General features: G+C 41.7%; 1 protein-coding gene across 8 annotated transcripts in view; it reads right to left on the bottom strand.

The window, feature by feature from the left end:
* Positions 1-12318, bottom strand: part of LOC149794811 (heat shock 70 kDa protein 12B-like) — a 74977-nt gene that overhangs the window by 20205 nt on the left and 42454 nt on the right. For all 8 annotated transcript variants that reach the window (XM_089964466.1, XM_089964467.1, XM_089964464.1 and 5 more), the window contains exon 4: positions 6455-6736. In XM_089964466.1, coding sequence (XP_089820592.1) covers positions 6455-6736 — 282 coding nt within the window. The remainder of the gene's footprint in view (positions 1-6454; positions 6737-12318) is intronic.

Here is a 12318-nt window from a genome sequence, read left to right as displayed (position 1 = left end):
GTCGTCGGGATGCTCGTCTGTCCAGGCTCCTAAACGGTCTCCTTCGATGTTAGGGTGATGTTGAATCGGGTGATGGATGTAAATGCAACTGTCCGTGTCAAAGTACAGAACGCGTTCTTCTAACAGTTCTAAAGCTTCGTACAATTTTAAGCGAGCATGGGCTGTCACGTAAGCCGCAATGATGACATTTCCAAAAGGATCGTCTTGTACAAAGTCCAGATCTTCTTCGTAATTGACCAAGATCAAATTCTCTCGAACGACGTCCACGTGTTTCATGTATTTGGTTTTGTCGTGAATCATCTGGAAGTAGCGGGAAGGTTCTGTCAAATATTCCGTCTTGGGTAAACACGGTCGTTGTGCCATTTTACCCCACAAGCAATTTAACATCACTTTGGCAAACGATCGCCTGCCTTCGTTTTTCTCGATGTGGTCTAAAGTGATGCCTTCTTGTTCGTAATATTTCTCTTTGAATTGTATTTGGTCTTCGGGAGTGTGACACCAGGAAGGATAGCCGCTGGCTTCTTGCTTCAGTTTCAAAAAGGCATCCACGTAGTCGGCGAAAATGCCTTTCTGACTGGGATCACCCTTGCGGTACTGTTGTGTCTTGGGAAAGTAGCAAATCTCGTATACTTCAAACAGTTCGTATCCCATGTCCAGAGCTTTGAACAATTCTACGCTGACCCAGGTTCCCGTCAAGGCCCGTTCTTCCTGGCTGTGATGACAAGGCTGGTCTTGGTTGCACGTTTCGGCACAAGTACGGCACAAGGGAAACATCAGTTTGCCTTGACAATGGTGAGGTAAGACGGGATGGTAGAGGTTCGTGGGAGGCAAAACTTTGCACTTGATCAAGCCTTCGTATTGTCGAATGTTTTTCAGGTCGATGTGTTCCGTCAGCAATTGCGGGTGCTCTACAGGAAAGCGACAATATTTACACACGTAGGGATACAGCGAACACACATCCAAGTATTTGATTTCTTCTCCTTTCTTTTCGTCGGCTTGGTACAGCAAACAGGTGGCATTGGTCCTTCCTCCGTACAAACTATCCCTCGGGTTCAGCGGGTCCATGAACTGGTAACTTTCCACGAGGTGTTTAAACTCGGGATCGGTTTTCATACGGTGATCGTACTCGTGTTCCCACATTTCCACCACTTGGTATCCTTGCTGTTCTAACTTTAGGCGTCGCTGACAAGTGTCCTGGTACAAGTCTTCCATGGTTCGTTGCAAAAACTGATTTTTAGTGCCACGGTCAGGGTAACAGACGGGACATCCGTGAAATAAGCAACCGTTAAACTCGTACACGATCTTGGGGTTTTCTAAGTCCCAGCCATCAACCGAATACGTTCCAATGGTCTTTTCGCCTCCTCCGTTGCGGGCATGCTGAATCCATTTGTCTTCCTTGTCGCACAAGTAATGTAACCAACGTAGGGCTTTGACCGAGTATTGACGCTTGACATAGTGGGTCGTTTGAGGACTGATGACAGCCACGGTGTTTTCAGGCATGAATCGTTGGCGGTACACTAAGGAACACGCTTTGGCAATGGTGCAAGCTTCTTTCAAAGGATCGACCCCTCCGTGTTCCATGAACAGTTCTCGAAATTTTCCACAGCAACGCCGTAAAATGTCCACGTCGGAACGACAATACTTTAGCATTTCTTCCTGAAAGTCGAAAGGGTCCGAGGCGTGAATCTGGTACCAAGCGTAGAAAGCTTCTCGTTGTTCGGTACGCATGTTGTCGGGGTCGTAATAGTGAACCTCAGGCAAATGGGGTAGAACAGCATGTTGATTGGCTTCCGTATTGAAAAAGTGTGGAAAGTACCCTTTAGCCATTTCTGTCATTCCAAACGTTTTAGGCATTCGACTCAAAGGCATGGCCAAATAGCTCATCGAATCTTTAAACTGTACTTGTCCCACTTGCATGAAAATGATTTTGGCTCCGTTCAAAGTCACTTTAGGACGCTCGGTGCCTTGTTCCGTATAGTACCTCAAAAGAAACTGTCCATCGTATCCGGAGAAATTGTGAGCCATCACCGTGGCATGACGATGACAATCTCCGTAACGTTCGATGTCCTCTTGGCTCCACGTCTTGTCGACGGGGTCTAAGACCCATTGGGCAAAATCGGCTAACGTGTTTGGTCCCCGAAAGATTTTTTCACGCCCTCCGGGAATCTTGCTGCAGTGAGGGCAATGACTGAAGATAGGTTCTTGAATGCACTTCTCGCACGCTCGATGAGCCACGCAGAAATTAGGAATGTGAATGCCGGTCTCTTGCATGCATTCGAAATCGAAAAAGATGAAATTGCCTTTCTTCTTGTGACCGTCCTCTTTCTCTGGTGGGGGTTGGTATTTTTGCACGTAGCATTGGTGTTCCAAGTCCACGATGTGGTGACAAATGTGACATTTTTTCTTTCCTCGACATACGTGTGCCTTGGCAGCATTGGTACATATGACTTGTTCACACGTAGGGCACAATCTCAGGAGTTGACAAGCACATTTCTTCTGTGAACCTTGCGTTTTCAGATGTTGTTGGTAACAGGTAGGGCTGACAAACGTGCGCAGACAAGTGGAACAAGGCACTGGTTCTTCGCTCAGACAGGGTGAAGAGGGCAAACATCCTGAGCATTTCAATCCACAATGCTTGTGTTGCTCTCGATTATTATAACCATGGTCACATTTCTCACAGTAATAACCGTATCCCAGAAATCCGGTGATACTGGTAATCGTATCGAAATGGTCATCGTGATGATAAACATGAATGTATTTTCCGTCCTTAAAATCTTGGCCTCGAAACAATAGAGGTCCGCGCATTTCTTGAGGGTGCACTTTCAAGGTGTATCGTGGAGCTAGGACATCTTGCAATTTTTGCATCTCAGGAATGCCGCAGGGTGTGTCTTTGGGCAATCCGGCTTGTTGTAACAAGAGTTCTGCTTCGTTTCGTTGTTTGGCTCGGTCGGAACGTTGAATAGTGTCCCAGGTTCTTTTCCATTCTACCGTGTCGTTCTTGTTGGCATAGGTTCGTCCCACCACGATGGCACGGGCTAAACACATCTGGTCTTGAGGGTTGTTAATTCGGACGAGACTTGTTTTGGTGTTGCGAAGGTCGTCTACCAATAACATCTTTTTGCGTCCAGTCCCTTGAGGAGGAGAGACGTGGGTCATGTCCAGTGTGGCTTTTCCATCGGTGATGTCAAACTGGTCATTAGATTGTTGCACGTGTTGAATCTTGTCCATGACTTTGGAAGCAGTCAATTCTGCAGGGGTGCTAAACTCGATCCAAACAGGGGATTTCAAACCGTCGTGTTGTATGGAAAGTCTCAAGCGATCGTCTTCTTTGGGTTGACATTGCTGCTTGAGTGCAGTGAGCAAAGAATCCCACACCTCGGTGATGAACACTTCTGCTTTCTCTAACGGCACTTCAGCCTTGAAATCTTTAAACTTCACCGTGTATTTGTAAGCCGTGGTTCTAAATTTTCTAGAGGAGCGCTTTTCCGTCTCTCGAATGGAATAGTACTTTTCAGGGTTGACAAAGGGTGGTGAACTTGGTTTAGAGGGTTCGGATTCTGGTTCACTCATGTCCTCTTCAAAATCACTGGCATGAATTTGTGCCAAGATTTCAGCCCTGGTACGAGGCGATAGATCACGTTTCTGCCTCTTACTTTCTTCTTCTTTCTTCTCGAATGAATGGGATCGTTTCATCTTGAAAGCAAAAAGTCAAATGACTCAAGTTCAAACACCATAAACTACTTTATAGTCATAGCAGACCAGCGTATATAAAAGGGTGTGTGTCTTGTCCTTTCACTATTCATTTCACTCTCAAGCCGAACACAACGATGGAAGAGACTGACCAGATGGAACGTTTCGTCAGAGCTTTGCGAGGGGTCATTAGAAAATTCTCTTCAGACCAGCCTACGGACTACTCTCCTTCCTTTAGAGATAAAAGTCAAGATACTTGCTATATCTGTCAGAAGAAAGGGCATTGGTCTTCAGAGTGTCCAGACCGTCAAAAAAGAAAAAAAACAGGGGATAAAAAAGACAAAAGTCAAGATACCTGTTATTATTGTAAAGAAAAAGGACATTGGTCTCCAGATTGCCCAAAAAAGAAACAAGAGGAGTCAGAAGAAAAGAGGAATTCTTCAGAAGAAGAGAGGGATTCTTCAGAGGAAGAGAGGGATTCTTCTGAGGAAGAAAGAAGACAGGTGAAGAAAAAGAAACAAGAGAAAAAAAGAAGAAGGGAAGAAAGCGAGGAGGAAGAAGAAGAGGAAAAGAGTGTGACGGTGAAGAAATTCAAAAAACAGAGAGACTAAACAAGGAGACAGAAGAAATCAATGAACTTTTTATTAAAGTGTTGTGTTGTGAATTGGATTGTAAAAAATGGAGAAAAGAATAAATGAATGATATAAGGTAAGAGTCTTTGAGTTCTGATTTTAAAATAAGAAGCTACACTCACGCACTCATACACAGACACGTACTATAAGGGTAAAATGGGTGGGGTTTTTTGAGTTATTGGCAAATTGAAATTGTATTTCTTTTCGAGAAATGTGGGTGGCCCTGAAAAGGGCCTTTTTTCTTTATGGTGCAGGGGTGAGTTTAACCAATCAATTTTAACTGCCTTATGCCTTTGCCACGGCCAAGGCCTACTTCTGAACTGCGTAATGCTGATGATGATTGGGTTGAAATCACTAAGGGTGGTACGGTAGGCTTAGTCACAGGGTTGACGTGTTTAGCTCGGGAAGGTCGTATTCTCTTCGGTCGTGATAATGAAGTCTGATACATTTGTTTCAGACTTCTTAACTCCGCTAAAATGTCCAACAGTACCGTGACCGTTTGATTTTCACCCTCTTGTTTCTTTGCTGCTACTACTTCTTCTTGCTGTTGCTGCTGTTGTTTTTTTCTTACCTCTTCTTCTTGCTGCTGTTGCTGTAGGAGAAAAACTTGTTCGGCTTCCTTTTGTCGTTGTATAAATTTCTCCAATTCTTCTTTCTGTCTCTGTCTAAAATTCTCCACTTGCGGTAATGAAGAAGGTAACGAAGGTTCCGGAACAAATTCTTGCGAGGAGAGAAAATCCACAAAATCCCAATTCACCTCTTCTGAAAGTAAGTCCGAGTTCCCTTGGGCGGTCTCCCCTGCTGGTGCACCCCAATGGATCGTTTTCTGAGTTTCCGTCATGTTGAATCACTGTCGCATAGATTGACTGCACACAAGCGCTAGCGAATCTATATTGACTACGTGACGTCACAGACTGCTCTCTTCGGATTGGATGCGGGCTGACTGAATTCTGTAACGCGTGTTCGGATTGGTGAATGAACTCAATCCGTTTCAATCCTTTCTGTCCCTATAAATAAGCGCCGTTCACTGCATTGATTCACCTATTCTCGGAGCCTCAACATGTGGACCGACGTTGAATCTTCAACCCTTGTGTCAACAATGATGTTCAGGACGGACATGCTCATGTATGTCCGATCCAAGTGGACCGTTGTCCACAGGACCAACAGCAGCCTGTGGATAAGAAGAGTCTATATAGAGAGACAAGGTTGCCTCAAGAGGACTCTGATGTATGGCCCTGCTGTAAGACGAAGTTTGAGGACAAGAAGATGTCGCAAATGCCCTTTATGTTAAGGGCATATTAACATAAACCAAAGGCCCTTTTCAGGGCCAGCCATATTTCTCGAAAAGAGATAGTCTTTGAATTGCCTACCCCTTTTTTTAAAAATTTAAAAAAAAAAAAATCCCATGTTAAATTCCCCTTGTCCGTAGATTGTCCCACGATTTATTCCCATGTTAAATTCCCCTTGTCCGTAGATTGTCCCACGATTTTTCGCCATGTTAAATTTCCATTGTCCGTAGATTGTTCCAAGGGGTTCTGTAATGCTAATTCCCATTGTCCGTAGGGTATCCCTATTCACTACTGCTGTTTAATCATCGATTAAAAAGTAAACAAATTTAAACAACTAAAGTAAAAATTCATGGTTCACCTATATATGATCAAACTTGCCATACAATACGATGTCCCTGTCAAATCTTGGTCACATAAGACAATGCCCTTGTCAAAATCTCGTCAAAGAACAAAATATCTGTGCCAAATCTCGTCCTGTGTCAAAACCTCATTACAGAATACAGAGCATGTGTCAAATCTTCGTCACATAATACAATGTCCGAGTCTAAACCTATACTTATTCAGATTAGTTATATAAACCAAAAACATGCAAATAAGACATGCAGCAATAATAACAATATTATTAAAATAAAAATACTTTATTTTATATTACACAAAGCCTATAATTTTTCGAGAAAAAAGTTGTATCTTAAACCATGATGCCTCAAGTTTTACATGCAATGTATAAATACCATGAGCTATTTTGTCTGTCTTTATGTATTGAAATGCTCTGCTGTCTTTTGGTCCTGCTTACATCTTAAAATACTCGTCGTATAAATCATGTAAATGAATTAGCAGTATTACCGGATTTTGGTGATAAAGCTCCATTTTGAACCTCTCAAAGTAGTACCAGGCTTCTGCTTCTTTTGCTGTGACCAATGCCCGATATTTTGCTTCCGCCTCCGTACCAAAGGCAGCAAATGTTTTGTCTGGATTCAGGAGAATAGCTGTAGGCGTCTTGATATGGTTTCCTTCCCAGTAATGAGCAAACAATTTACCAGGATCGCATGCGAAACTATAGGCATACCCACTGTACGTTGTTCCAAAGTCGATTGCAGCTGTTAAGAGCCACACGTGCTTCCTAAGCTGAGACAGATCAAACAAAAAAATAATATTTGTAAAGATACATGCCTACGTACCTATAAACATACATACATAAAGCACGATTTAAACTAAAATTCTCCATTCTCTGCACTTGCCACTTCACCCACGGGATCTCTCTCTCTCTCTCTCTCTCTCTCTCTCTCTCTCTCTCATGAAATCATGATATCATTCATTTGTCTGTTGTATTCTTTAACGTTCTAGATCAGTTAAATTTTCTAATACATCTGAAAGAATTGTTTCCTTTGCGGTCTTATTTCTTGCAGTGACAAATTTAAAATACGTACATTACACTTAGCATTAAAACCTTATTTTGAGTTATGTGACACAACAATGAAATAATTACCGTTGCCGGTACCATCGCATCTTCGCTAGTCAAGGTTCCAATATGTCTACCCTATCTACACCTTTGCGGATCGAGCAGATATTTTAGTGCTTTGTACCAACAATGTCTATTGGATTTCATTAGTTGTCTCCTTTAGTATGCATTGGCAACTAACCGATAGCGTGTAATAGCGGTACATTGTATACCGGCTGAAAAAGTTGGAGGCAATTTACTTCAAAAGGATATTTTGTAAACTTAACATCGAAAGTATGATTACGTACCAGAGAAAAGCCTTTACAGGTGTATTTGAGTGAAAGGTATTTGAAAAAACACGGACAGGCAGTGGACACTATCTTATTTATCAACCCATTCAAGTTTTGTGCTTCTTTGTCGCGATCATGTAGGAACAGTGTTCAAATTTGAACAATAATTTTGATTGGATACGGTGGCTTGTCGCCTCATCCAATGAAATTCACAGGCCCGAAGCACAAAAATATCTGCTCGATCCGCCAAGGCGTAGATAGGGTTAACATATCAGAACCTTGGTTAGCGAAGATTGTGCCATCGGCCCAATGTTGGCATTGGACACAGATACATACATACATACATACATACATACATACATACATACATACATACATACATACATTTTCCACGATTAAAACTAAGCTGCTCCCAAAAGTAGCTTCGTTTCACAACACCATTCTCCGCACTTTCCACTTCACACAAAGCATCAGCGACACGTCTGTCTGTGCCTGTCTGTCTTGCTTCCTATCTATCTGTGTTTGTGTGTCTCCCTCTCTCTCGATAGATCGATCGATACGCCGCCTTACAAACCAAGCGGTCGTAATCAAAACAGATTAGAAAAAGACAAAAGACAACCACTCGCAAATAAAACCATCATCTTTTTACATCCAGCACATTTACATTTAAATAATGTTTTCCATTCAGCTCATTAGTCACTCACGCCCACAATTATTATTAAAACAATGAAATATCCGGGATATAATCTACCAATGTACGTAAAATAACGGCTGTTGATATGGCTCATTCATTTGTAGGTCGATATAAATAGATACACAGCATCATCAATCAACCAGAAGCCAACTAGTAGAAACAAAAAACATTTTCAAGCTTTGATTCAAGTAGAAATATTTTTGTAAACTTTTGCAATTTGAACACTTTTGAGGTTTTTTTCTCTGTGTCCCGTCTCGATATTTGTATTTGAAATTGAAAAAAAAATCAGCCGCATATAGCAACTTTTCCATTGCTAACACAATGAAGTCAAAATCACTCAATAAATAAATGAAAAGTTTCAACCATGTTTGTACGTTTTATATAAAACAATGTAATCTCAAACTGATACTGCAAAATCACACAAAAATCATAATTTACCATTAGCCTGCCGAGAATATTGGCAATATGTTTCAGTTGGAGTTTAGCTTTTTTGTTTGTTTTGTTGGAGTGTTCGTTGGGAGTGTTTTTTTTTTGTTTTGTTTTTTTTTGTTTGCTTGTTTTTCGTTGGGTTTTGTTTTTGTTCTTTTTCTCCCGGCTCCTACAACGTCTGTACATCGAAAAACTCCCGTACAAACAGTAGCCATCAACAACTGGTTAAAGACGTAGGCATCTCTTGTTGCGATAACAACGGCACGGGAGGTAGAGAGATATCGATTCTTACTGGTTACAATGCCAACTTCCTACTATTGACATGCCTTCCTTATCATACCATCTCTACCAGTCTACCAGGCACAAGTCGACCCAAAAATAATATCAAAGAATCCTGGAGCATCCAATCAGCGCCGGAAATATTTTGTCAGCTCCAGACCATGACACGTTGCATTGCTACACAAATATATAAACTCACGCTACTATGACATATAAGAAGCTTCCTCCGAAAGTTTAACTCTTCCACCAGTTTCCAGACGATCAACAGTCATGATACCACTCCTGGAGGTAGTTCTGCAGGAGAGCTCGCACGCATGCGGCCATCCAAGCAAAACCATGCGACCAAAGAGCCTTACACCTGACAGCACAGTTTAAACTTAAAAACAATATAAAACTATGATTACAAATAATCAGGGACATGCAGTATCACCTCTCCCGTGACAAATTACAAACTAGCATGACATTACGATGGTCCATTTATCAGTGATTCTAGATGCTTTTCTTGTAATATGAGTAGTCTTTCGGAGATAAACATCGATCTTTATAAGCTGATTCTTCAATCCAAGTATGGTGAAAATCCTAGTTGACAACTACAGACGCTCTGCTGGTACCCAGCCGTTTTCCAAATATAACGCAGAAAAAGCTTCTTAAAAAAGCATGTTCTGACTGGTTAAAAAATCTATGCTTACCCTGCTTGATAGGACGATAAGTCGGGCAAAGAGACTGGGATTCCTAAAGGACAGCCTATATCTACCAAAACCGAAAGATAGTTCAGGACCCTAAGCGCCCAACACTAAATCTTACCAAATTTTTCTTTGCCGTCAGATCATGCTAACGGAAACAGCATCCTCACATGTACGTCGCGACTAAGACACAGGTGTAACTGTGAAGGAAAGCTGTTCACTGGCATCTGTACAATCACAACTTAAAGCCGGCTATTTAATACTTCCAAATCCAATTCTAATTTACATAAATCTTGATCAAAGCAGCAAACAAACGACTTCCAACCAATGCCTTTGAAAATTAATACTCCACGTGAATAATCGCACACAAACAAGAGGCATTGACGCACAAATATACAAATCATGTTAAATAAAAATAAATCGTAGATAAACCGAAACACACATCGCTATCTCAGTTATCCGTGCGACTTTGTCGTTTCAACCAATTTCATAGTATTGGGTCGTCTATAACCCAAACTTTCTGTTTTCCTAGAGCTTCTTTTACACTAGTCACTCTTCCTCCACTGACCATTATCGTTGTTTAAAGGTTTGGTAAATTCATGTTGGTAATGACCCAACTAGTACAATTCCAGCACCAGACTTTTGATCGTCTTGCATCATGCTGTTTGAATTGCTTTTGGTGCCGTTGATCTTCTCAGTATTTATGTTCTTCCATCAATTTTTTTTGTTTTGCTCCATTAATAGCTCTATTTTCATTTCTTCACACATGGTCCTAGATTAGTTGTGACTTAAAAGCAAAGCTAAGCATTTGTGCCTTATACCTCACGGAAGAAAGTCTCTAATTCCACCGCCATTCTGACTGCTTCCTGCAAGCTACTAGGGCGATGGCGCCAGATCTTATGTCTCAGCTCATCAACCTGAACAGCTCTTTTCGGAATCGATCGCGAAGATTTTGTGGGCAACCTGGATATGCCAGCAAAAAAGTCTTTGTGTGGTTTGCCCTAACTCGGGAAGCGTTTCGTCCCTTCTTCTGCAACGGCTTTTAAGCTGCGTCTTGTAGTATTCGTCGTGGTTGCAAGTCAAAAAGTGAGCTTCCAAAAAGCTTTAACCTTCTCAAACCCGACCTGATCGGGCTGGACTTAAAGATCTGTCAAGATATGGAGGGAATCTTTCCTTAGGCATGGGGCTCTAAATGGGTCATATAGTCGTGAACCATCATAAGTATCTGCCTTAATAATCTCCTTACATCGAGCAGTAAAGCCAACATCCTTGGTCAATGCAGACTCTCTTATCTTTGGCTTTGTTGGAGCTCCCAGCTGTACTTGCTCTTACAAAATGATACATGTTTTGCTTAATTATTTATGTTTCTCTGTAATGAGGGTGCCTATGATTTCGACAGAACAATCGGCCTGTGAACTAATCACCCAATCGGAACATTCTCAGCCTTTACCGTCAAGTCGAGACAGAAACTTCGGAGTAATTAGCCCCATTGAGAACTATATTCTGAAATACTTTTATTCATATGGAACAATATGGAAGCGGAAGGAGACAAGTTACAATCGGGACAATTTCGGCCTTTGCTGTTGTAACATATGCGGTGCACTTCAAAAGAGGTGAATCAGCAAACACATAAAAAATGATGCATATTCCTACACAGAACCGACAAGTGGAGAGGGGACAACGGGGGTTATATCCCCGGAGCCTGGGCCGAACAACACTTTCTGATTTTATAAAAGAAAATTTTATTTGAATAAGAATTAGCAGAAGCCAGGGTGTTTTTTACCCCAGGGCCCGTGATCGCTTTCTACGGCCTTGTTCCTACAACTACTTTCGATATTTTTTCATGACCTGACGGAAATTGCCTAGCGATGTTTCTATCGCTAATCGTCCTCCCAGGAATTTAGGAGGTTTTTCGATCATATCTATCAGAATTCTCTCTGTCAGATGCCTTCTCCTTAATAGTCATGAAACCCGGATCTTCACACCTGACGAAAGCATGTACATTTTCATCAAAATATTTGCTCTCAAACCGAGTAGAAATTAGCAAACTGGATATAAGTCAATGTATGTCAATATTCTTCTTATGCTTCGCGGCAGCCAGCGGTATCTGCGTATCGATAAGAGCGTTGTTTGGGGTGTTTTGTGTATGTTTCCTCATGTGGCTATTATAATACCAAGACTTTACAATGAATCACATTTCAATTCTCTTTTATTTCTGCAGCGACATAATATGGTCCTTTTTGTCCAATCAATTTTGGGGATCCCGGATGGCCGAGTAGTCTAACGCGCTCGCCTTTACTGATCACTGCCATCTTACCTGTCTGCATGGGTTTGAGTCTCGGATTCAGCCAATGTGGGTATGTGAGAAAGCTTGCCAGTAGCGTCTCGTGGGTCGGTGGTTCTTTCCAGGGTTCTTCCCCCACTATTACTGATCACTGCCATCTTACCTGTCTGCATGGGTTTGAGTCTCGGGCTTGGCCAATATGGGTATATAAGAAAGATGTCAGTAGCTTTCCGTTGGGCTGTGGTTGTTACCGGGGTTTTCCTTCCATCAGTTATACTGGCCGTCATGTATATACTGTCTTGCGCGATCATGTCAACAAATAAAAAGCTTTTGTCAAAACTTCACAGTCTGCAAAGTTAATAGAAACTATATCAATTTTCCTCTTAATGAAAACCGAACCTGGGCTGGAGGTAAGTTACAAAGTCTTTTCAGGGTCCTTCTTTTGTGAATCAAACACACCAAGCTATATATTCACGGAATGAATACATTACACGATCACTTTGGTCATTTTAATTCGCCCAGAGAGATTATGGGATTTCAATCAATTACTATTCAACTGGCCTAATAGCTTGTCAAGAAAAAAGCAAAACCATAAATACAAAAGTTTCTC

Source organism: Sinohyriopsis cumingii, chromosome 7, assembly GCF_028554795.1.
Source record: "Sinohyriopsis cumingii isolate HCF-2022 chromosome 7, ASM2855479v2, whole genome shotgun sequence".
Classification (NCBI taxonomy): domain Eukaryota; kingdom Metazoa; phylum Mollusca; class Bivalvia; order Unionida; family Unionidae; genus Sinohyriopsis; species Sinohyriopsis cumingii.
Note: the sequence above shows the minus strand (reverse complement) of the source record. Positions and strands in the feature narration are given on the sequence as shown.